This window comes from Myxocyprinus asiaticus, chromosome 43 (genome assembly GCF_019703515.2).
Source record: "Myxocyprinus asiaticus isolate MX2 ecotype Aquarium Trade chromosome 43, UBuf_Myxa_2, whole genome shotgun sequence".
Classification (NCBI taxonomy): Eukaryota; Metazoa; Chordata; class Actinopteri; order Cypriniformes; family Catostomidae; genus Myxocyprinus; species Myxocyprinus asiaticus.
Window position 1 is genome coordinate 34,233,558 of NC_059386.1, and position 27,589 is coordinate 34,261,146.

At 38.1% G+C, this 27,589-nt stretch overlaps 1 protein-coding gene across 2 annotated transcripts in view; it reads right to left on the bottom strand.

The window, feature by feature from the left end:
- The window catches only part of LOC127433692 (tetratricopeptide repeat protein 28-like), a 383,729-nt gene that overhangs the window by 134,086 nt on the left and 222,054 nt on the right, over positions 1 to 27,589 (bottom strand). For both annotated transcript variants that reach the window (XM_051685795.1, XM_051685796.1), the window contains one exon: positions 5,355 to 5,502. In XM_051685795.1, coding sequence (XP_051541755.1) covers positions 5,355 to 5,502 — 148 coding nt within the window. The remainder of the gene's footprint in view (positions 1 to 5,354; positions 5,503 to 27,589) is intronic.

The following is a 27,589-nucleotide window of genomic DNA, read 5'->3' on the forward strand; positions in this document are numbered from 1 at the left end:
ACAAAACTGAGCCATTTTTATGCTAAATCAAACAAAACTGAGCCATTTTTATGCTAAATCAAACAAAATTGTCCCTTTTTTTTTTTGCTAAATCAAACAAAAGTGTCCCTTTTTTTGGCTAAATCAAACAAAATTGAGCCATTTTTATGCTAAATCAAACAAAATTGTCCCTTTTTTTGCTAAATCAAAAAAAATTGAGCCATTTTTATGCTAAATCAAACAAAATTGTCCCTTTTTTTGCTAAATCAAACAAAATTGTCCCTTTTTTATGCTAAATCAAACAAAACTGAGCCATTTTTATGCTAAATCAAACAAAATTGTCCCTTTTTTTTTGCTAAATCAAACAAAAGTGTCCCTTTTTTTGGCTAAATCAAACAAAATTGAGCCATTTTTATGCTAAATCAAACAAAATTGTCCCTTTTTTTGCTAAATCAAAAAAAATTGAGCCATTTTTATGCTAAATCAAACAAAATTGTCCCTTTTTTTGCTAAATCAAACAAAATTGTCCCTTTTTTATGCTAAATCAAACAAAACTGAGCCATTTTTATGCTAAATCAAACAAAATTGTCCCTTTTTTTTTTGCTAAATCAAACAAAAGTGTCCCTTTTTTTTGCTAAATCCAACAAAATTGTCCCTTTTTATGCTAAATCAAACAAAATTGAGCCATTTTTATGCTAAATCAAACAAAATTGTCCCTTTTTATGCTAAATCAAACAAAATTGTCCCTTTTTTTGCTAAATCAAACAAAAGTGTCCCTTTTTTATGCTAAATCGAACAAAATTGAGCAATTTTTATGCTAAATCAAACAAAATTGTCCCTTTTTTATGCTAAATCAAACAAAATTCTCCCTTTTTTATGCTAAATCGAACAAAATTGGGCCATTTTTATGCTAAATCAAACAAAATTGTCCCTTTTATATGTTAAATCAAACAAAATTGGGCAATTTTTATGCTAAATCAAACAAAATTGTCCCTTTTTTCTATCAACAAGTCCATCATGAAATTCATAGCTACAAACAAGATGTCCCTTTTTTATGCTAAATCGAACAAAATTGGGCAATTTTTATGCTAAATCAAACAAAATTGTCCCTTTTTTATGCTAAATCTAACAAAATTGGGCCTTTTTATGCTAAATCAAACAAAAGTGTCCCTTTTTATGCTAAATCAAACAAAATTGAGCCATTTTTATGCTAAATCAAACAAAATTGTCCCTTTTTTATGCTAAATCAAACAAAATTCTCCCTTTTTTATGCTAAATCAAACAAAATTGGGCCTTTTTATGCTAAATCAAACTAAATTGTCCCTTTTTTATGCTAAATCAAACAAAATTGAGCCATTTTTGTTGGAAAACTTTTCTAATAAATATTGGGTTTATTTGCAGACTATTCACATTCACCTTTGCACAGCGAAATTCCACTAGCAAAATAGTAATTTCAATGGGAATCAGCGTGATTGTAAATTTAGAAGAATTTTCCCTCCCAGGAGCCATTCACACTGAACAAGATTATTCATGATTATTTTATTGTATTGACAGCCACATTAAGACATAAAAACAGAAATAAAAATAAATTGGCATATAATTGCATATAACTGCATATATTATCGTATTTGTAATAAATACGGGATGTAATTCACTATTATCTGTAAAGCTGCTTTGTTTTTAATTGTTTTATTGTATACTTTTACACATTTATTTATATAGTACTTTTTACAATGAAAATAAATATTTAAAATAAAAATTTTCTTTTTTTAATCATATCATTTTTACATTGAATTGAATTACACATTCTCTTCAGGTTTAAACATCTGACATCATAAGCATATCATCACTCCAGCATACGAAAGATACACTGTCAACTTAATAAGAAGAAATTATTTCCAGATAATATTTTAATAATTTATTTTTGCCTAAAAATATAAAACCAAACATTTAATGTTGCAAACAAGAAGTCTTCATAATATCAAATGTACCATTTTTTTTCCAAACAGGGGGTCCCACGCATTGGGGATCATCAAATTTGGGGGTCCTTGGCATCTTGTTCTAGAGGAAGGATGATGCTTTGTGCGCTTAGAATTTTTATTATGTCACCATTTTATAGAAGTAATAAGGCACTTGAGGCCATGCAATATTGCAAACTGTTGCAAAATGTCCGCCATGGTATGGGCTATTTTCTATTTGCCACCCACACAATTTTTGGAAAATTATACATCATGAACTTTGTCAGCTGTGCGCAGAAATTGTAGCCAACCGTAAAAAATGACAGCTTTAAGACCCAGCAGAAGTGGGGGCCTGGGTAGCTCAGGAAGTCTCTGCAAACTGGTTGCTTCAGACGAATGCGCAAGTGGTAATCTCCCATATTTACGTCACCTAAACAATATTTAGATATAGGCCTATGTGTTAATTTATCAAAATGCTATGTCACCTAAATAACATTTATACTTTTCAGTTCATTCCTACGCCCTGGCTACATTTATATTGCCTTTATATAGCCAATACTGCCATTTCAATAATTAAAAACAACAATATGAAACAAGCGCAAGTCTGGTGAAACAGGTAAGTTCTAATTTAAAGTTACTAATTTAGTGTTACTGATATTGAAATTAATTAACTGTGAAATCTTTTTACGGGCAGTAGCCTGTCAGTTACCTTTGCGTTACTTTGCTACTTTGATGAGAGTGCAGGTTTGCATTTGGAAATATGCGGCATATGCGCGTCCATGTTTTAAAAATTCTAAATTATGGAAAATTTAAGTTAACACAAACACTGATTGTGAAATATTGTGCGCATTGTGCCTAAAAAGTCCTTTTAGCATGACCTTGAGTACCTTTTTGCTTAACCCTTAAAGTTCGGATGGGCCAAAAGTCCAGTTGTTCAGCCTTGACCAACACAAAATAGGTATCGTTTGAAAGCATGGAAGCTCTACTTTCCAATGCATGCAGGCATTATTACCAAAACTGAACAAGTGCTTTGAAACTGGCAGACAAATCAGAAGTTTTCCGTTCTGATAATTTATTTAAAAAAAAATTGCACAGTACATGTTTTTGCAATCAGTAAAAATATAAAACTGATAAAACAGCCATGTGTCATATGTTGCTGGAAAGCTCTCAAAGAGTAGAATACAACCAGCCTATTTGTTTTACTCACGGCTATTTGTGAGCGCTATTTGTTTTACTCATTTGACACATACTTAGCTGATACTCAAAAATATAGCAAGTATCAGCTAAGTATGTGTCTTTGACAATTATGTTGGTGTTGCTTATATGTCGCCTAATATCACATACCATTACTTAGAGGAGCTTATTATCTTTCAAACGACATTCCACACACAAGATAATCTGATGCATAGATCATTAGATAATCCACACAAAGCACAATGTTAAATATGGCCATCAGGAGATGGTGCCAAGTACATGACTCAATGATGACTCAAATGACACAGAATGAAACTCATTCTGGGAAATATCATTATTAAGATCATGCAAACCTTTAGTCATTGTTGTGTCTGCATGTGTAATTAGTTCTTATGTATAATTATTATGTTTTATTTGTTTGGAGATGTTTTTGGACACTCCAAACAGATAATGCTATAACTTTTGATTGCTTTGTCGTATCAACAAAAATGTAATTACATTTTTTTATTTTTTTGGTGATTTTTCAGCAGTTTTTGTCGAGTAATAAGCCTTTAACTTTCAGTATGCCACTGAAACAGGAAATCTTTAAAAACACCTTCAGAGCTTAAAGGGTAAAAAGATATCTTGTTTACTTGCTTTTAAGTGTCTCAAACAAAACTCGATATACTGTATCTCTTAAAGATTTAATGCTACGAATTTAGTAAACTTTAGCAAATCCAACGATTAGTTCTTCCTCAGAAATGTTCATTGTAGCAGCCAAGGAACTTTTAAACATTAAAGTTTACTGGCAGATCGATATAAATGTGTGCACCCTGACTCACTAAAATTGCACAAAAGCTAGCCATTCAGATTGGTAATAATAGTGAAGTTTTCGTGCATCAAACAGTCTGTGAATAGACAGACAACATTCTGTCTGAGGCTGAGATTAGCCGTAGTGTGATTTATGATGTCTGCAACTTTCAAACACAAACCTAAGAGCGGCCCAACACAATCCGCTCAGCTTCCTGTGCTTTCTCACATCTCCTCTTAGCAGAAGAGCTTTTGAATGGCACCTCTGATGATGTGAAGCCAAGAGGAGAACAATTCAATTAAACTTAGTTAATCCCACATGCAAATCCTCACACAAGGGCGCTATAAAACCGATAAAGGGATGAGAGACGGCGAGAAAGAGGGTCTCTTATTATCAATGTGCCCAGGGGCCGTGAGCGATCACCTCTCTGCCCGGAGCCGATTTGCTGAGACTGTTCAACATAATCGACTCTCTCCGTGGCTCCCTGTGCTGTGTTTGTTGCGAGGGGACAACAAGGGGAAATAAGGGACATAATTAGGAGATAAACGACCTCTTTTTGGGGAAATGAGTATTTGCACGGCCAATAATAGTTTGTTGATTGGTTTCAAATTATAAAACAATAGATCTAGTGTTCCAAATGAAGACAAAAATGTATTGACACTTTGTGGTTATTTTGATGTTTTGTGTCTAATGCAATGACATTTAGATATTTTTAAAGTGTGATTTAAGTACTTTTTGGCCCACTGTGCATTTTAAATAAAATCGGTTTATTCTGATACTATGATTTACATCGGAGCATCCCGAAAACTTTTTACTAACAGCTATTGTAGCACATGGTACAGTATACACACACACACACATGTGCACATAAACACATACAGCATGCATAAACACACATATATCATTCTGCAGCTGCAGAGACAGTCTCTTAGCTTTGCTGGCAAGATTTTATGTTTGAGTGGCGCAATTTACTGTAAGTGACGGATCTGTGTGCAGCTATTTTTCTGCGTGGTCTGATATTTCAAAATGTCTGGTGTTGACATTGGGCGAAAAGACTGACAGCTCCCTCAATTCAGCCTCGTCTTTCATGGTTTTGGCCGTACAAATGTCAACAACGAACGTATGATCAGAAAAACTGAATTGTCCCCATATTCAGTTGTAAGGACCTCCCGTACACTTCTACAGTTCCTAAATAAAGCCACTAATAAGTAGTACACACAAACATTGTTACTTCAAAGCCAGTTCGTAATGCTTCTGGTCTACATACCAGACATTATTTTGCCCATTTATGAAATGTATTTTTTTTTTCCTTCTTCTAGTGAAGTCCTCACAATATGCAATTACTTTATTCGTGGGACATTTTTAAAAAAAAATTTGGATCTCACAATATAACAATACAAGTACACACAAACCCACACACACAGGCCGTGTACCTCGCAGTGGTGACTTCATGGCAGCCTCCACCATGCCCACCAGCAGCTGGAGACTCTTGGGGTCTTGTGCCAGTCCAGAGGCGAAGGCAGCCAGCGCGTCCGCATGACGCCCCAGATACTGAAGGGCAACACCCTGTCGGAAGTACGCCTGCAGAGAGAGGACCAGAAAGAAAGCATGTTACTATGACTATCCTCGGGATCGTAATTCTAAAATAAAATACATCGAAAAATACAACATTAAATATGGGTTACATTTTCAAGTCTTGAGTAAAATCCTGAAGCAAAACCAGTAATGAATAGGGATGGGAATCGTTAGGAATTTAATGATTCAGGTTCCAATTTTTATTCCTCTGAACAATTCTGGTTCCATTAATGATTATTTTAGTACTTTTGAGGAAGAAATATTTGGAAATAAGAAATGTAGTTCACATTGGATTTACTGCCCTCAGCAATCTGTTACCAAATGATGAGATCATTTAATATTTTAACAAAACAGATTCTTGCAAAAAGCAAATCAAACACCATCTAGTAATTACTATGATTTAAGTCTCAATACACATAAGTACTCATAACACAGTAACAGTTCTTGGTTAATTTTGAGCTGGACTAGACGAAATTAATCATTTGCTGTTCAGTACGTTTTTCATTTACTAAAAAGAACCAGTTAATAAGAGTCATTCGTTCAGGAATCGGACTACTGTGGTGGAGATGCATGTTTCAAGCTGTGGATTCAAAATAAACTTTTCATAAGACTCATTTGTTCAGGAATCTGAGTAAACTGGTTGCACTGTACATTTCGCAATGTATATTCAAAAGAAATGATTCATAAGAGTCATTCTTTCAGTAATCGGACTACTGTTGTAGCGCTGTAATTTTCGCGCTGTAGATTCAAAAGAAACAATTCCAAACAGTCATTCGTTCAGGAATCGGACTACTGTGATCAAGCTGTATGTTTTGCACTTTAGATTACACTTTAGAGTAATTTGTTCAGGAATCGGACTAAAGTGGTTGCACTGCGCTGTAGATTCAAAAGAACCGGCTCATAAGAGTCATTCATTCGGGAATCGAACTACATTGGTCGCACTGTATGTTTCAAGCTGTGGATTCAAAAGAACCGGCTCATAGGAGTCATTTGTTCGGGAATCGGACTAATCTGGTCGTGCTGTGCGTTTCTTGCTGTAGATTCAAAAGAACCGGCTCATAAGAGGCATTTGTTCGGGAATCAGACTAAACTGGTCACACTGTTTGTTTCATGCTGTAGATTCAAAAGAACTGGCTCAGAAGATTCATTTGTTCAGTAATCGGATTACTGTTATAGCGTTGTAAGTTTCGCCCTGTAGATTCAAAATAAATTATTCATAAGAGTCATTCGTTCAGTAATCGGACTACTGATGTTGTGCTGTGCGTTTCTTGCTGTAGATTCAAAAGAACCAGCTCATAAGAGTCAATCGTTCAGAAATCGAACAACACTGGTCGCACTGTATGTTTCAAGCTGTAGATTCAAAAGAACCGGCTCATAAGAGTCATTTGTTTGGTAAACGAACAACATTGGTCGCACTGTATGATTCAAGCTGTAGATTCAAAAGAACCGGCTCATAGGAGTCATTTGTTTGGGAATCAGACTAAACTGGTCACGCTGTTTGTTTCACGCTGTAGATTCAAAAGAACTGGCTAATAAGATTCATTTGTTCAATAATCGGATTACTGTTATAGCGCTGTAAGTTTCGCCCTGTAGATTCAAAAGAAACAATTCCTAAGAGTCATTTGTTCAGGAATCTGACTACTGTGATCAAACTGTATGCTTTGCACTTTAGATTCAAAATAAACGATTCATAAGAGTAACTTGTTCAGGAATCGGTCTAAACTGGTTGCACTGTAAGTTTCACAATGTAGATTCAAAAGAAACGATTCATAAGAGTCATTTGTTCAGTAATCAGACTACTGATGTTGTGCTGTAAGTTTCGCGCTGTAGATTCAAAAGAACCGGCTCATAAGAGTCATTAGTTCGGGAATTGGACTAAACTGGTCGCGCTGTGCATTTCTTGCTGTAGATTTAAAAGAACGGGCTCATAAGAATCATTCGTTTGGTAATCGAACTACATTGGTTGCACTGTATGTTTCAAGCTGTAGATTCAAAAGAACCGGCTCATAGGAGTCATTTGTTCGGGAATTGGACTAAACTGGTAGTGCTGTGCGTTTCTTGCTGTAGATTCAAAAGAACCGGCTCATAAGAATAATTCGTTTGGTAATCGAACTACACTGGTTGCAATGTATGTTTTAAGTTCTAGATTTACAAGAACCATCCTCATAAGAGTAATTTTTTTGGGAATCAGACTACACTGGACACGCTGTATGTTTCAAACTGCTGATTCAACAGCGGCCTGTCCACATTGGTAGAAGAACGCATGTATGTGAACCAATTAACAGAACAGAAAGTCATGAAACTGTGTGTTTTATATATATATATATATATATATATATATATATATATATATATATATATATAACAGGTTCAGTTCGCAGACCTATTAGAGAACCACTGATCATATCACAAGTCTTATTTATTTTTGATGTTTTTAAAGAGGCAGCTGGTATTTTGATCATGTGATGTACACCAGACCAGAGCAACTGCTCAACTAGTGTCCCAGATATTCATCGTGAGAAAGATAGACTGATAAATACATAATTTACACTCACATATATCATGTGTATCAGTATTCCTCCTTGACTAAATGGTTCTCCAGTCCAAGTGTTACCCAAACACACAGTTACACAAACAGAAGGGGACGATACGGCACTAGATCTCCAATGACATACAAGTCATTCACAATTATCATCTCACAGCCCTTTATTAGATCTGCGCGAACGTGCGGCCCACTTCCAACAGAGCGCTGTTAACGGGAGAGGGAGGGCAGAGAGGAAGATTAAGACATGACATTGAATTTATGAAGGCCCCTATAATTAATTTCACTTGTACCAGGAGTATCCTTTGATTACAGACTTCCTCTATTTCTCGGACAGCTTCATTGAAACGAATGGAAAATGCAGATTGAATTCAGCACATTAACCTTTGGTCTAACCGTGTTATTATGGGACCTAACAGGCCACGGCGCTCAGGTCGATATTAACTGCCTCTTTGTGTATGGCCGACTGCGCTGTGACTGGACGCATTCGGCAGCTGTACGTACACATGCGTGTTCATATTTAAAGGGTTCCTTTCGCAGGAACCCAACATCAATATCTGCCTGAAGGCAAATGGTTTGGGGGGATGTTTGCTTCAAATGACTGCAATTCAATCCCATTTCTTTAATGCAATTTTTAAGCAAATGTGTTTTTTTCTTTTAGCAAATATGATACTATGTCTTTCCACCTATCATTTCATTATATTCACTTTTATGTATAGAATTTCCCATTATATACAAAGAGAAAAGTACCCATGATCTGGTCTACACAAAAACAAATTAACCTGACGCAAACAGTAATACTGCTGTAAATACAATGATAAAGACTTTCTTTGTTTTGCTGAACACAACAAAGATTTTTAGAATAATATTTCAACTCTGTAGGTCCATAGTGAATGGTGATCAGACCTTTCAAGCTCCAAAAATCACATAAAGGCAGCATAAAAGTAATCTATATGACTTCAGTGGTTTAATCCATGTCTTTAGAAGTGATATGATAAAAGTGGAGATTTATAGTAAAAAAGGATTTAAATATTGATTTGTTTCTCACCAAAAAAAGACTGCATCACTTCAGAAGACATTTATCAAACAATTTATGGTCAAATTGATTCCTTTTATGCTGCCTTTATATGATTTTTGGAGCTTAAAAGGTCTGGTCACCATTCACTTGCATTGTATGAACCTACAGAGCTGAGATATTCTTTGTTAGTGTTTTGCAAAAAAAAAAAAAAAAAAGAAAAAGAAAAGAAAGTCATACACATCTGGGAGGGCATTAGGATGAGTAAATGATGAGAGAATTTTCATTTTTGGGTGAACTTTTCCTTTAAAAAATGTTTTTGCATAATCCTATACCCAACAAAAGGTCTCCAGTGAGTGTAAATCCAGTGTTGCTGATCTGGATCGGTGGAGGATGAGTGATTTAAGTTGTGGTGGCTTATGGAGGACCCAACTGTTCGGATCAAGAGGGGATTCTTGCTGCACTGGCACCTGACATCTTAAATTTGAAGCTCCATCCACAGTCAATTACATACAATAACCATGAACAACTGTCAAACACACCTCTCACATTGAGCTGTATTCTGCTCTGTACCTCAGACACGTTGTAAAGGGCTGAGAAGTGCATAAAGATTTTGCACATTCAGAATGAAAAAGCTGTTTTTTGTTGTTGTTGGGTTTTTTTTTTTTTTTTTTTTCAGTGGAATGAGCAACAAACCAGCAAATGATTCAATCCTGCTCAGATTGCCTGCTGTGATTCACATATTTTCTGAATATTTCAATTGAAAACTTGAGCGGTGCACTTGGCGGAGGTTTGAATGTGTGCTGAATAAAAATGATTTCCTCTCAGTAATGCCAGTGAGTGCTAACCAGACGACTGTAGAGCCCCGACAACATCAACAACTGCTGACCATTACCAGGATCTTTTTAACACAGAAAGAGGCATGTTGACAGATGATTGTGTCAAAATGTGAATATGTTGTATTGATATGCAGATGCGTACAGTTTACAGTGAGTGTTTATCGCATGAATTGCATGAAACTTTTCAAAAACATGTCCAGGTTTTATTTTTGACCCCAAAATAAAAATAAATAAATAAATATTAAGAAATAATATTTTGCATAAAGAAAATAAAGGGTATTTTTGTTGGATTGTTCCATTGTATTCATGACACTTAAGCTCATTTTCTCCCAAAATTCGAAATACTGTAATGCAAAAAATAATTATATATTTTTAAATTGAATTAAATAACACTTAAGCTCATTTTCTCCCCAAGTCCTTATTGCTTTATTTTTTAATATTTAATACATGTAGTGCCTTTATTTTATTTTTTCAAATAATTATATTACCGTAATTAATACAAAGATAATCTATGAGAATCACAAAAAAAGTGACAAAAAATTAGGACTTTTTTTTTAATTGTAAAGTATGTAAACATCTTTGTAGCTTTTGTTGTTTATTATTTCCTTCTGATTTAAATTTAAAAATAGTTTACAGTACTTTTTACCATATTACAGTAAAAACAATACTGTATTACACTGATGAGAATAATGAGAATTTGGAGAAAATTGTTGGGGAAATAATACCAAAATGCAATCTTAAGGGTCATAAAATAGGTAAAATTGACTTTAAATTAATTAAATAAATAAATAATAAAATAAAATCCATAACACAAAACACAAGCACATTTTCTCCCAAAATTCTCATTATTGTAATGCAAAAATAATTATATATTTTAGATTATTTTACAGTGTTTATACTATGAGGTTTACCCTCTACTGCACAAAACCAGTTTGATATAAATGCCCCAAACAGACAGTCATTCGTACAGGCAGGTATACACGTCCCCCCTGATGGAGTCACTGGCTGCCTAGCAACACCCGCCTGGCAACATTCACCCCCTCCGCTGCCTCACCTGCTGGGCTCTTGGCTGAAACTGCATACGGGAAAGTGATAAAGACAGAGCAAACGAGGCTGTTTAGGACTAATTACTGAGCCAAACTCACATGCTATGCCAATAATCACCTCCCAAAAGAACAAAGGGACAGTGAAGGAGAACAATTATAAGGCTGAAAAACTTCATTATGGCACATTTGTATAGATATTTAATGACTTGCTTGTCCAGTGACATGCTTTGTGACGATAATGACCAGTTGTTTGTGACTGTAATGACCAGTGTTGGTTAAATATGCGCAGTGCTGGGTAGATTACTTCTGAACTGTAATCTGGTACTAATTATAAATTACATAACTAAAATTGCAATCAGTAACGTAAACTACAATATTTTAAATGCAGCTGAGCTACTGTAAAAACATAAGTTAGGAGCATCTTTAGTTGTAGTTAGCAAGGCCTCCTCCACAACACTGAGCATTTTCTATATTGAAAATCATCAAAACGTATTTTTATCTGCATAGCGAAATACACCAGTTAGCCTCATAGACAATAAAATGTGACATTCATTTCCAAATATATCTCAGCTGGTGGCGAAAACATTTACAGTGCAATCACATGAGCGTGCATCTGTGTTCAATTGATCGGCGATCCGCATCAAACTGCGCCGGAAAAGGTCACACTTCAGAATTGCAATCAATGCTGTGCATTCCGCATTCACGACCTGTCACAAGTTTCTCATGCCACACAATGAGGCTGAAGAAACCTACTATTGTAATCACACCCGTGTGTAGCATCCGCCACAGAGCAGCGGATGACAGATAAGCATGCATTTTTATGCTAATTGTGCCGGTTCTGATACCAGAACTTCTCATTTTGGGACTCTGAAATGAGATTAAAGTCTTGGAACTCGTAATTGAACGATCGATTCAACATCCAGTAATTCTGAGGCGGAAATCAAAGTTACTGGATGCAATCTTTCAAGTACACTGAGGGTTTATGGACAATAAAAATTTTCCTAGTACAGCGATTGTGGCAGAGAGAAGCGTTGGCAGATTAGCAGATGCTTCAGTTATCGATTGTTAGTTTATATTAATCAAGACTAAGATGGCAACTACACCAACACTGTGTGGCTTGAGTGGAAAAGCGCTACAAAAAGCATGCAGTTGAATGCATTTCCAATGCAATACATCAAAGTGTGTAACACCTGATGGGAAGTTTCTCCAAAAAGTGCAACATTTCTAGTGTATTTCTCAACATTCCTGGCTTGTTTTTCTCCCTTGTAGTTGCCAATGCTGTAAAACAGTAAATCTTTCCTATACCACAAAAGCTGGAAAGAAAAACGTTCAACTACAGTCAAGTAGTTAGCTACAGTACAAACATTAAGTAGATAGACAAGCTACTAAAAACACTAGCTAACTTCATTGAAGCTATTTCAGTGCAATATCCTTTACAGAAAAAAAGTAGTTCAACTACAGTCAAGCTAGCCTTTGGAAAAAGTTGTTAGATAAACTAGCAACAAACAAGAAGTAGCTAAAGAAGCTATTTAAGAGTCAAAAAAACAAAAAGTTGATTAAAAGTTGATTTAAATAAGCAGATACTCAGGAGTCTATGATTGGATCATTATTGCAGTGATTAATATGTTTCAGCTAGCAACAATTATTTTAACCCTAACTGATGCAGTGTGTAGCTTCTCATTTCTTAAACAACCATGTCAGAAGACGTATCCCGTGGTCATGGAAAAGATGTTACTGTTTCAGTTGGGGCAAATTACTGGCCTGCATCAAGCAAAGAAAACAATTAAGGAGATTGCTGAAATCACTGGAATTGGGTTAAGAACTGTCCAACTCATTATTAAAACTATTCAAAACATTGTTAAAACAGTCAGCTTTGCAGTAGACATGTGGTCGGAAAAAAATCTTGAATGATTATGATCGGAGATCACTAAAACGCTTGAAGTCACGTCGTAAAAAATCGACAATTGAACTCACGGTTATGTTTAATAGTGAAAGTAAGATCATTTCCACATGCACAATGTGACGAGAACTTACAGGATTGGGACTAAACAGCTGTGTGGCCACAAGAAGACACTTGTTAGTGAGGCTAATCGGAAAAAACGACTTCAGTTTGCTATGAGAGCATAAAGATTGGACTGTGGAGCAATGGAAAAAGGTCATGTGGTCTGATGAGTCCATATTTACCCTATACCAAAGCGATGGGCGTGTCAGGGTAAGAAGGGAAGCGCATGAAGCGATGCACCCATCATGCATAGTGCCCATTGTACAAGCCTCTGGAGGCAGTGTTATGGTCTGAGGTTGCTTCAATTGGTCAGGTCTAGTCTCAGCAACGTTATGCAGCGATAAAATGAAGTCAACTGACTACCTGAATGTACTGAATGACCAGGTTATCCCATCAATGGATTTTGTCTTCCCTGACAGCACGGGCATATTCCAGGACAACAATGCCAAGATTCATCGGGCTCAAATTGTGAAAGAGTGGTTCAGGGAGCATGAGGAATCATTTTCACATATGGATTGGCCACCACAGAGTCCTGACCTTAACCCCATTGAAAGTCTTTGGGATGTGCTGGAGAAGACTTTACGGAGTGGTTCGACTCTCCCGTCATCAATACAAGATCTCAGCCAAAAATTAATGCAACTCTGGATGGAAATAAATGTTGTATAATAAAAGGTTGTTGAAACACTGCTACAATGATTGCACCCCATAATCAAAGCTAAAGGCTGTCCAATGAAATTAGAGTATGCAACTTTGCTTTTTGGCCAGGCAGTGTAGATTGTTTTTAAAATCAGAGCAATGGGACATGTGAATCTGTCAATTAAACTGACAACAATAAACTTGAGCAAATAAATTTTACACCAAATATAACAGATAATCCAGCACAGGGGCCGGCAACCTTTGTGACCGAGTGCTATTTTAATGGCTATGGTGATGTTACTGGGTTTACTGGCTTCACGTTGTCATAACATTGAAAATAACTTTACACACACAAGGTAACAAATGAGTAAGCAAGTCTTGTGGCTGTACTTTTAAAACAGTAAGTATTTTAATAACCGGCATGACTTTTAAACTTTGACTGTAAGCGCTTTAACTTGTATTGATCCCGGAACATTCCTTTAATACTACTGTGTATGCGATCCATATGAAGGCCTTATTAAAGAAGCAAAGTTGTTCTTGTTTCAAGTTTTCACCCTAACTCGTGAAAATCTTTCTGGGAGGCTTTACATTTCCTCGTTTGCCTGCAAAGCAACACATCAGCAGATCTAGTTAAAAATGAACTGCCTATTAAACATAAATGAGGGAATTAAAAAGACTTTGGAGGGTGAAGAGCACTACATCAGCAGAGCTGTGAGACACAGCAAAACAGATCGGTTGAGATTCATTCACATTTATCTTCACTGTGAGCTCCAATGTCAAGATGCAGCACACATTCTTCAAACGGAAAAACCCTACAGGCATACCTGTGAAGTCTTGAAGACGTTGCCTCCACCCAATCATGGTGCAAATCTGAATTACTGTACAGCATCTAACCCCTCATCCAATTTATTAACCTTAATTAGATTTTGTAATACGACAATGGCCACTAATTCATAAACAAGGTCTCATGGAGTCAATCGCAAGATTAACATGCACTTGAAACATTCCCAACAGGCTAACAACCACATAGCAATGTGCTAAAAAACAAACACACAGCAACACTCAAAAACCAACCAGAATGCCCTAGCAACCACATACAGTAGGAACTTGCTAAAAAAAAACTAAAAAAACATCCTGGACGTCTTATAACAATGTGCTAACAACCAGTCAGAACATCTTAGTAACTACATAGCAACACTAAAAGCAATCCACCCAAACACCCTGGAAATCATATAGTAAAGCAATAACAAGCACTCAAAACACCTTAGCAACCGCATGGATACATGCGGAAAACTACCCAGAATGCCCTTGCAACCAATCAGAAAATCCTAGCAACCACATAATGTAGCAATGTGCTAAAAACAACCCAAAAACCGTGGAAATAACATAACAATGCACTAACAACCACTCAGAACCCTTTAACAACTGCATAGTGACACATTAAAACCCATCCAGAACACCCTAGCAACCATTTAGAACACCCTGGCAACAACTCAGAACATCCTCGCAAACCACATACTGTAACAACGTGCTAAAAACCACCCAAACACCCAGGAAATCACGAAGCAACACATTAACAACCATCCAAAGTGCCCTAACAAACATTTAATGTCCTAGAAATCACATACAGCAGCAATGTAATAAAACAATTAAAAAACACACAAACACCCTGAAAAACACATAAAACCTTAGCAAGCACATAGAAATGTGATAACAACAACCCAAAACTCCCTAGCAACCACTCAGAACATCCTAGCAACCACATATAATGTGCTAAAGACCACCCTAAAAATCCCCTGGAAATCACATAGCAAACATGCTAACAACCACTAGGAACATCCTAGCAACCATGTAGCAATGTGCTTAAATCAACCAAAAACACCCTGGAAATCATATAACACCCCATCAACTACAAAGAAAACCATACCAACCGCATAGCAACAAGCTAAAAGCCACTTAGAACATTCAAACAACCACATAGTGCTAAAAATCACCGAAACACCTGGGAAATCACATAACAATTGCACTAACAACCACTCAGAACCCTTTAGCAACTGCATAGTGACACACTAAAACCCATTCAGAACACCTTAGCAACAACTCAGAATGTCCTAGCAACCACATACAATGTGCTAAAGACCACCCTAAAAATTCCATGCAAATTACATAGCAACACACTAACAACCACCCAGAATGCCCTAGAAAGCATTTCATGTCCTAGAAATCACATACAGTAGCAATGTAATAAAAATTAAAAAAACACCCAAACACTCTGAAAAAACCCACAGTAATGCATTAACTACCATTCAGAAAACCTTAGCAAGCAATTAGGAATGTGATTAAAAAAACGACCCAAAACACCCTAGCAACCACATTCAATGTGCTAAAGACCATCCAAAAAAAAAAAAAAAAAAAAAAAAAAAACACCATGCAGATCACATTGCAAACACGCTAACAACCACTCAGAACCATCGATATACATACGTAGATGCCTTATTCGGCTCGTTTGGATACGTCAACTGCGGCACCATCTTGGAACGGTCCTTCGGATGAGACGTTAAACCGAGGTCCTGACTCTCTGTGGTCATTAAAAGTCCCAGGGCACTTCTCGCAAAAGAGTAGGGGTGTAACCCCGGTGTCCTGGCCAAATTCCCCCCCACTGGCCCTTCTCAATCATGGCCTCCTAATAATCCCTATCATTAAATTGGCTCTATAACTCTACTCTCTCCTCTCCACCAATAGCTAGTGTGTGGTGAGCGTACTGGCGCACTATGGCTGCCGCTGCATCATCCAGGTGGATGCTGCACACTGGTGAAGGTTGAGGAGAGTCCCCTGTTCACTGTGTAAAGCGCTTTGAGTGTAGTGGCCGAAAAAGCGCTATATAAATGTAACATTCATTCATTAATTCATTCAAGAAGGAGAGCTGTTTAAATGCATGTGAATGGAGGAGATGCCTCAGACCGCTACATAAACTGCTTTTGTGTGGAAACAGTTCATCATGTAATGAATTGGTGCTAATTTTCAGTATGTTTGCCATGATATATTCATTTGTAGAGGACATTATTTGCAGTTTGCAATGAAAAGAAAACCTGTTTTAGAAGTAAAGTCAGGAAATTGCATCAAGTAAGATTTATTTACAGTAATTTACTATTGATGTTATATTATATTTTGGATGTCAGATTAAAAAACAAATTCATGATTTGAATAAACAAACATATAATGGATGTTTTTGGAGCTAGATTCCTTTATGGTTATGACCTATCTGTACCATTGAGTTTATGGTCACTAGTTCCACCGCTTATATATACGAAGCTTCCAGCATCAAACAGTGCTCTGATTATCAACATTATTTGTAAGTGTGTTTGAACAATATTCAGTTTAATTTGGAATTTTTTGTCTTCTAAAATGTTTCCCAATGTTTATGGAATGTCAAATAATGTGAAAGTTGGATGGAAAAGACTCCAGACTGTTGCAGACCATATGTGTTGACAAAGGCTCTTGACCTTTCCAATATGGCGGACGTGCCAACGCCATCCATTGGAACAGCTGCTAATAAGGTATCTACGTATGTATATCTATGCCCAAAATACCCTAGAAATCATATTGCAACACCCTAACAACCATCAGAATACCTTAACAACCACACAGTGAAGTCCTGGCAACCACCCTGAACACCCTAGCACCTTGACAAGGAGTTTTGTGTGGTCAAACACTACTCACACATCCTTTTAGAAAATGAGAAAATCTAGTTTAATGGTGGAATTTGTTTGCCAATCTAATGAGTTTTCTGTCTAAGTGTGAAATATTACTAAAGTATTTAGGCCTAAGTACCTCATTTACTCTCAGTCGCTACATATAAGCAATTAAACCCAAAAAAACATCTATTTACAAACACAGAATGTTAAACTGAACTTGAGTGACACCAAGAAACAGGAAACCAAGAGAAGCAATTATAGCAGATGTTTAGTTTGAGTGTCCACTAACAGGTAAACAACCGATACTTTGGACGAGATGTTAATGGCAGAGATAGAGTAGTGGAAAAATGTTGCGAGATGAGAGAGAACTGGGGCAGGATTTTATATTTACCCCTCATGGCTGGTTATTGTCCAGCAGCTTTTTCTCTCCAGCTCGCTTGGAATGCACATGCTCAGATCTCCCAGGCGATTACCAGACAAATGCAGCCTAATTCACAACACATGCAACAGTATAAATATAGAACCGCTACTTTAACGAAGTTCTCCACAGACTCTGGATCTGCTGAAATTTGTGTGCCATGTCAAGCATTCCCGGCGGAATATTTACTTTCATAATACATGTTTCTGGTTTTATTGTGTAAGATTCAGAATTGCACCTTATTCTAATTAAAAAATATATATTTCATCATAGCAGGCACACACAACTGTCTCACCCACACTGGTTAAACCGCTAATCTGATCTGGTTAAAGGTAGCCAGTTTTTAGCGTCCACCTGCAGTGAGATTAAGACACAACAAAGCAAACAACAAACCTTAATTGAAACTGCCGTCACCAACTGTTCATAGCATGAAGGCGCAGCCCAAAATAACAAGGCTAATCTGCATGAATATTAATCTGGGTTCCTGTGGGAAGCTAATCAAACGTCATTAATCTGCTCAGGGTTGCATTTGCATGGGTATCAAAAGGAGACAAATGAGTTGTTTCCGTGCCAGCTGGAGACTGCTTGTCATCTGACCCAGAGGGCCGTATGGTCCAGGACCGCAGCTTGAAACACAAGGGCACGCAGTGTCAGTATCCCGCTAGTGTCAGCCGCAGGCCACAACAACTCTAATCCGTTTCATTTTGAAAACTATGTTTTGTAGCTCCCTAACATCATCGTTTTGTAAATTATGTGGTAATTGAGAGCGTTTTAGAAATTTACAATTTTGTGGAATTGTAAACGTAGAGAAACTGATGTGTTTTTAAACGAAAACGGATTATTGTGGACGTGGCCTTAGATTGCATCTTTTTATTTTTTTATATCACTTGTAAATAAAGTTGTATACCAGGCTGAAACAACGAGCACTTTTGAGGATTAAATAATCACTGGATTTGCCAAAGTTTGCCAGGTCCACATCCACACTAATCAGTGTTCCTTTGAAAACTACATATTCAGTATACTAATATTACCGTTTTCCAAAGTATGTGGTCCTTGGGAGCTTTCGGTGGAGGATAACGCCATTTCAGCTGGATGTGAGGCGTAAACATTGCAAAATCAATGCATTTTCAAACGAAAATGTACTAGTGTCGACATGGCCTTAGTGAATTTAAATCTTTTCGAATTCAGTTTCCTAACCTCATCGTTTACCAAAGAGAACAATTCTGAAAGTCTCAGTTTCAGTGGAGGACAACGGCATTTCAGTGTGGACGACAGGCGTAAACATAGCAAAATCAATGCGTTTTCAAATAAAACCATATTAAACTTGTGTAACCCCACATCCACATGCGTGGACATTGAATTTTGGCTTCACTATACTCGGTGTATTACTTAATTTCATTTGAACTGACTGATCTCAGTTCAGGAGAATCTGTGCTGTTAATAAAGGGTTAAACGTTCGACGCACAGAGTCTTTTGACCAAACAACATGATGTCGATCACAGTGGCGTTTGTGTTTGGATGAAACAATAACAACATCTGGTAAGAAACGTAATTAAGTTTTTATATTAAAACCTGTTTGAGTCAAAAGATTAGAGGCTCTAGTTTCATCCAATAAGGCATTTTTAAAATTTGAGTGATTTATTGCGAAACGGCACAGTGTTAAACACAATGGCCACTTACGTGGACTGTATGCTCAGTTACATTTAAAATATCCTATATTTACTGTGCATTATCACATTGAGAAACAATGGAAAATGATGCTTTCAAAGGCTGTATACGGAGTTAGGATGAGAATAAGGTGCTTGGTATTATTTACAATTTCACAACTTGGTGACCTGCTGTCCACATATGTGGACATACATTTTTAGGAAAACTATTTTGTCTAAAAAAAAGTTTTTTGCATGTTTCTTATGGGCTAATAGTTACAAATAAAAAAGGGGAATGAAAAATGCACACAGCAGTCAAGCTCGGATCTCAGGAGGTTAATGTTGAAGTGGCCTGAGTAACGTCAAATCTTTTAGTTTTTTTATATCCTAGCATCATTGTTTTCCACAGTGTGCACTACTAAAGAGTATTTTTGCAAGTCTCGGTTTCAGTGGAGGAAAATGGGGATGGGAGGTGGAAACGTTGTAAAATCAATGCATTGTCAAAGAAATCATAATAATGTGGACTGGGCAATTACATTAAATTTAAAGATATTCAGTTTTGTTTGAGGCACTTAATAGCAAGCAAACTAGATATCAACGAGTAGTAACTGTATTTTCTGCATTCCTTTCTTAGTTACGTATGTCTGTGGAATTATCTGTACTTATTTTCTGTATTTTATACATTTTCTTCAGTTTGTTTGTTTGTTGTCTGTACCATTATTTGTGGAGACTGCCACACATTAATTTAATTTAGTTTTTTACATGCAATCTATAACTGTGGTATCAATTATCTCAGATTATTGCCATGAAAATTTCACTTTCAGTGTCAGTCAGATGGTCCTTTCTGTCTAAGGCCACATCCTCACTAATATGTTTTAGTTTGAAAACGCAGTTTTTACTTTCCGTCCACACCGAGATGGCGTTTTTAACAGCGAAAACTGAGCTTTTCGAAAATGATAATGTTTTTGTTGTCATGTGATGCAGTCATGTGATCCATTCATCCCAAAACAATCAAGATGGCGGCCCATGTTGTAGCAGAGTTGGTGTGCCTGCTATACCTTCAAAGGCAACAGGAAGTTTTTCAGGATTGTTGTCTGGTGACAGAACACGAGGACATTTGCACTTCAGACCGTATACAGAATGCTGATTTTTCACATGCACAGTAAGGGGATTTGAGTTTTCATTCGTTTCAGTGTGGACGAGAAACTTTTGGAAAACACTTGAAAGCGGCAGTGTGAAAGGAGAGCGTTTAGAAAGCAAAAACGCAGTTTTAAAATGTATCCAGATGAATGTGGACGTAGGCTAGGTGAGCACTTCTTGGTCAGAAAAAGCTGCAATGTGGACCAGACCTTTTGCTCTTTAGTCCCAGGAATCATGCTTGCTCAAAGAGGAACAGAACCTGGGGATGTTGTTGCAGCGGAATTCGAGCATGTGCGCAAGAAGCTACAGGGGTTTGGGCGACACTATCGTAGTACAGATAGCATCGAGCCAAGTTGTCCCCTGCGGCTTGGAGCTGCAGCAAAGAGTGCACTGGAGTAGGAAATTGAGGCTGCCACAAGTTCAGATTTCTTCCAAAAGAGCCTTGTTTCATACGACAAGGGGTTTAGGCAATTACTTGTGACAATGGCTGGCATAGCAACCGAGGGAAAGACTGATCTGAACATGAGACAACTGTGTTTGCTTTATTAAAAGTAATTCATCACTCTGCTGGTGTGTAATGGTGCCGAGAGGTGGTGTGGGAATGTGGATGCATGGACATATGTGAGTTTGACATTGTTACTTCAGGGATTCAGCTCTATACCAATACACATCTGAAGCTCTGCTGGGTTTTAAAAGAAAACTATCCAAGTGTGCTTGAAGACTGAAGTGTAGATATCTTCAGCTCTCAGACGTAGATTTCCTTGAATTCAACTTGCATTTCTGCCACCTGTGCCATCCTTCAAGAGCTCTCAAGTTAACTTTAGCACTCCGGGAACTAAAGAATTAATCAGAATCCATTTTTGCATATACAAGAATGCTCTTAGAAGAACAATTTAGTGCCACATGATCTGAGAAGGTTGTGAAACCAGGAAACTAGAGGAAAAATATATTTTTTTTCGTAACTCAGTTTGTTGATTCAGTTATCATTTGTCATCAGCCAGATCACCCTGCAGCTCACGCCTGGTTGCCCACTAAAGCTAAGCAGGGTTGAGCCTGGCCAGTACCTGGATGGGAGACCTCCTGGGGAAAACTAAGGTTGCTGTGGGAAGTGGTATTACAGAGGCCAGCAGGGGGTGCTCACCCTGCGGGCTGTGTGGGTCCTAATACCCCAGTATAGTGACGGGGACACTATACTGTTAAAAAGCACCGTCCTTTGGATGAGATGTTAAACCGTGGTCCTGACTCTCTGTGGTCATTAAAAATCCCAGAGCACTTCTTGTAAAAGAGTAGGGGTATAACCCTGGTGTCCTGGCCAAAATCCCCCCATTGGCCCTTATCTATCATGGGCTCCTAATAATCTCCATCCCTGAATTGGCTACATCACTCTCCTCTCCACCAATAGCTAGTGTGTGGTGGGCATTCTGGCACACTATGGCTGCTGTCACATCATCCAGGTGGATGCTGCACACTGGTGGTGGTTGAGGAGATTCCCCTTATACTATGTAAAGCACTTTGAGTGCCTAGAAAAGTGCTATATAAATGTAAGGATTTATTATTATTTAAGTATCAACTTTGTCTCAAATGCTTCTCCTAAAATTCAGAAAAATTATAATAGAATAAAATTAGAGCAAATGCGTGCCATGCGGATCTATAGAGTACTTAATGGAGTCCAGGATTGGTCTTCCTGGTGCCGTGTCACCTTGCTCCGGGACAACCTGCTAAGCTGTTGGCACTAATGGTTGTGTGAAGGGCGGGATGAATACAGAGACTAAGAAAAAAGACAGAAAGCAGGAGCGAGGGATGGATGGATGGATCCAGCAAGAGAGACAATGCTGGCAGGTACAAACATAATTGCGATGCAAGATGCATAAGAGAAGTAAGCGCCGGGGGCCACAATCTAGCCCAGCAATTTTAGCAGAGTAGCTGATGAAGGTCATAGCCGCCCAGCTGCGAGTGCCATACTAAGACAAACTCAACACCACCCAGCGCGTTTGCCAGTGCCTCTCCATCTGCACTGTGGACAGTGAGACGCTGAAACTGATTTGCCACTGATTTGCAATCATTCTCAGTGAAGAGCCGAATATTTTAAAGGCTTTGCTGCCTGTTGGGGACACGTTAACAACCATTACAATACACAAACTCTTAGTTTCAGTGTGTAAACACATCTGTTTCTGCATTTCTTGTGCACACAAGCCAAATACTTAATTTTTTGCTAGCTACAAATTAACAAATGTTTGTTTGTCCATTATGGTTGTTTGAGGGTCAATTAGGCACAAATGGAGCAGTTTAGAACATCTTCAAGTCGCACGCTTGAAGTGCACTCCGCATTTGTAGTGGTCTAAACAGACTGCCTTAAAGGGATAGTTCAGCCAAAAATGAAAATTCTGTATTTACTCACCCTCATTTTGTTTTAAACCCATATGACTTTCCATTTTTCTGTGGAACGCAAAAGCAGATGTTGCACAGAATGTTAGCCTCAGTCCCCATTCTCTTTCATTGTATGTTAAAAAGATGCAATGAGAGTAAATGGGGAATGAGGCTAACATTTTGCACAAAGGCTAGGGTATACTTCGTTTTCCACATGCATGGTCGAGCGCTCCACATTTCAAAGTATGCTCTTTTTTTTTTTTTTGAATGCCCAATTCCCTATGCGCTTTTAAGTCCTCGTGGTCGTGTAGTGATTCGCCTCAATCCGGGTGGTGGAGGACAAATCCCAGCTGCCTCCACGTCTGAGACCGCCAACCTGTGCATCTTGAGAGACAGTGCTTCACGCCATCCACCGCAGCATCCACGCTCAACTCACCATGCGCCCCACCGAGAACGAACCACATTATAGCGACCACGAGGAGGTTACCCCATGTGACTCTACCCTCCCTAGCAACTGGGCCAATTTGGTTGCTTAAGAGACCTGGCTGGAGTCACTCAGCACGCCCTGGGATAGCAAACTCCAGGGGTGGTAGCCAGCGTATTTTACCACTGAGCTACCCAGGCCCCCCCCAAAGTATGCTCTTTTGACCGCAAGCTCATACGGACGCATTTGTCGCATGCACACTACAACTGCACATGTGCAGACGACGTGCAAAGATGAGAAGATTTCGCATGTCTGGAAAACTGGGCTGCACGCAAACAGTCTGCGCATACTGTGCTGATGAAAAAATGTGCATGCCACGTTGACAAACCAGAGTATACTTTGGCTTTAACATTTCCTTTTGTGATTTACATGTTTTTAACAATATGAGGGAGAGTAAATTGTGACACAATTTTCATTTTGGAAGAACTATCCCTTTAAGACAAATTAGTTGTCTAGTCGTTCAGACAAGCTACTGAATAGTTGTTTTTGAAAATACTTTATGTAGTTTTGCACATCCCTTCACACAATTTTTTTATTTTAGTCAGAATATTTGTCTTTTGACATAAATGTCCTTTAAATTTTGTTAATATTTCGTCATGTAATGATGACTAAAATGGTCGACTAAAAGTCGACAAAAATAACATTTTAGTTGATGATAATGTGTAAAAGTCGACTGGATTACTTTTATGCTGCCTTTATGTGCTTTTTTTAAGCTTGAAAGGTCTGGTCACCATTCACTTGTATTGTATGGACCTACAGAGCTGAGATATTCTTCTAAAAATTATCTAGTTGACGAGATAAACAATCTTAATATTAACAAAAGCTTTTGTTCTTTTTATGATGATGTACCTAGAGCATAATAACAATCCCTTGAAGTTCTTATCTCGGAAGAGTGCTGTGTCTGCGGAATAACTTCACAGAAAAACTCCCCCTTGCTCCCAAAGTGCCGTAAGTTGGGAGCCTCCCTTTCAGAGGCAGATGGCAGATACAGATAGCTCAGCTTATATGGTACTATTAACGCTCCAGTTTGCTTCTGCCTGTGATTCAGAACAGAGGCCTTCGGGCTGACAAGAGCTCCATTCAAAGAGTCTTTGTGGCTGAAGCACAGATGAGAAGAGAGCGCTAGTATGCTGACAACACAGCGGACTCTGCTGATGTCAGCGTGCAGACCTAACATGGCAGATGCTTCCTGCGATGGTAATGAAACGTGGAGGTTTTGCAAAACGCGCACTCCATCGTTATGCATGCAGAGCATGCCGTCAGATCCAATCCTGCCTCTAATTATTGTCGTGCTCGAGGTAGGGCCCTGATAAGGCTTCGCTCACTAATTGAAATCAAACCATCCCTCAAGGGAGCACTGATGAGGGATCATCGGGGGTGCTCGCGCTCGCCGTGCCTGGCCTGACATTACCGGCAGCTCTCAGACGAACTTCAAACACAGTCGGAACGGAATTAAAAATTAAACCGACTTATATTAGGGCGCATCAATTAACTTTATGAGTACAGTCCATATATGACGTCAGTGAGGGCGAAATGTTCCCGCCTTCTTCCATTTCATCTCTGCTATGACTGCTTTGAAAATTGGAAATGATAAACCGAATATAATGCGTCTGGGTCAATCTAGCAATGATTCCTGGGAAGGCACAGCATAATAGTCCAGGGTGCCATGAGGTCGCGTCTGAATGTGGCGGCACTATCACTCGCCCGGTATGTTAATTCACAGGTGGCGCCAAGGAACGGTGACAGCAGGGGCAAATACAAATGCCGCTGAGTCACACAGCCAGGAAGATAATCCATTTTCAGAAGCAATGAAGACCCGATAAAGACCCAAAGGGGAGACATACAGACGACAAGCCGACAGCTTTCAGCAAAAAGAAGTGTAGACTTATGATTTAAGAGCATTAGCGACACTGAACCTATAACTCAATTGGCAGCACTACAGAGTGGGGGTGTTGTGTCAGGGCTATGCTCTCACAGTAAATCAAATGAGTGAATGGTCATATGGTCAGTTTCTTTGGCACGTCACCATATGATATGATTAAACAGAGCAACAGCCAAATCTGGAGTAACTGTACAGTATGGTCATGTGATTTCAAATTACTTGGTCTATAAAAGGGCACAAAAGCATCAAATTAAGCATTTTATGTAATGTTGTGTTTGCTATGGCAAGCATTATTCTAACTATTGCTCATACTAATGTTTAAGTTAGGGGCAGTTAAATGCTAAAGATTAGGGCTGTCGATTTAAGGCATCAATTCAGTGCGATTAATCATATAAAAAAATAACGCGTTAAAAATATTTACACAATTAATCATGTCCCCGGACTATAATGTGGAATATTCCTACCTACCATCGGAGCAAATTCAAGCTTGTAGTACCACCTGTTTTCTCCAGGGGGTAGTAAACGAGCTGTATAGGCAATGCGCAGCTTCTACAGAGAACAAACCACACACACCGAGAGCAGACAGCACAAGATAAGAATGCCTTCTTGCATTCAAACTGTATTTTAGAGCTCCTTGGTTCAAACACAGCTTTAAGGAGCGCAAATCCGAATGCAGGGATCTTAAGACGTGTTTTTCTAAGTTTCAAACTACGTTTAACTTGACACGGTGACCTAAAAATGGTATGTTTACGACACGACGCAACCAAAGTGAGACGTTTCAAAATCCTCTGTCTGATGCAGGTGTACACTGATGTGTCCTTATGAAGTAAGTATTAAACATGTTCATGTGTATCTGGGATTATTAGAAGAAACTGACTAGAACATCTGGCAAAATACAACAGAACTGGTTACATTATCAAGTCAGTGATCCTACAGTATACTCTTGAATTAAAAATATAAACAAGTCTTTTCACATTATGTAATTGTATTTGTCCCTCCGGAAAATATGTTGTGAAACGCTGGGCTCAACACAATTTTTCCCATTTACTCTGCTCATATCACAAAATTAGCACTTGTGACCTTTTCTAATTTTCCTAATTAAAAGAAATCACGCTCTTTTGTTTCTCATGCATCAGTCAAAATGCAACAGCTGCCATTTGACAAAGTTTTGAAGCGCGTCTTACATTTTCTGGTGTCTTCTCAATGACTAACATTCAGTTCAGACTCTTGGTGAACTTTAGAAACTATTAGTCAAAGGTTTCACAGGCTGGACAGTGCAGATTCACTGGCTTTTTACCAACATGTGAATTCGCATGGGATAAGAATAACAGGGGTTATTTTTACAGAGCGTTTGATAGGTAAAAGATGCTATTATGTTTACCGGTGCGGGAATGCATAGCCTGCAAAAATTACTGACATGAACGGTTAGCAATAGGGATGCACCGATACCACTTTTTCTCTTCCGATCCGATTCCAATATCAGAAATCTCAGTATCGGCCGATACCGATCCCAAGCCGATACCAGTGTTGTTTTTTTGCATGATCAGTTTAGAATATCTTTACATTATTGTGTGGAACTAATTGGGAGTACTCTTTAATATGTAAAATATTTGACATTCTACATTCTGCAGGAAGTCCTGTATGTGACTGTTTTTAGGCAAGTTCACAGTAGTTTAATTCACTTCTTATTCAAATTCTGGTAAAATGCACCTCTGGTGCCATTATAAATGCTTATTGAAAGTGAACCGATCTATTGAGCATCTACATCTGAGATGCTGTTCTTGAGTAGCACTCAAATATTGCACCGCTGTAAAGGCTAAAAATAGCTGCAAGTGCATCACCAGCCTGTGCGTGAGTTTGTGTCAACAGAGCAGCACCATTCACTAACACGCTGGTGCTGCGTATACTATATATTTACTTATTAAACACAGCCTTTTGTGATTCACAGAGCTATCGCACGTCTTCAAGTGGCTTTGAAATAAAATGCACGAGTCATATGAACTGCTTTAATGACCATTTTTGGAGCTTGACAGTAACGAACATGACTAACACACAGTATCAGATTTGGATCGGGCTCGTCGGACCGATACCCAAAGCTTCAGTATCGGAGCCGATGCCGATCCAGGTATCGGATCGGTGCATCCCTAATTAGCAAGGGATTAAAATAAATGAGAAGCTCTGGTAATTAGGCTGTTACATTACCCCACGTCCCCATATAAAATAACCACATCCAAACAGGGCTGAGAGAACAAGGCTATTTTTTTAAGCAGCCTAAATTAAGGCATTGTTTGTGCAGTTGTTATTTGCGGCATGAAATATTAGGTCGTATGCCAATATGAAGAGGGATTTTTTTGTATCTGAAAATTATGCCTAATTTCTTT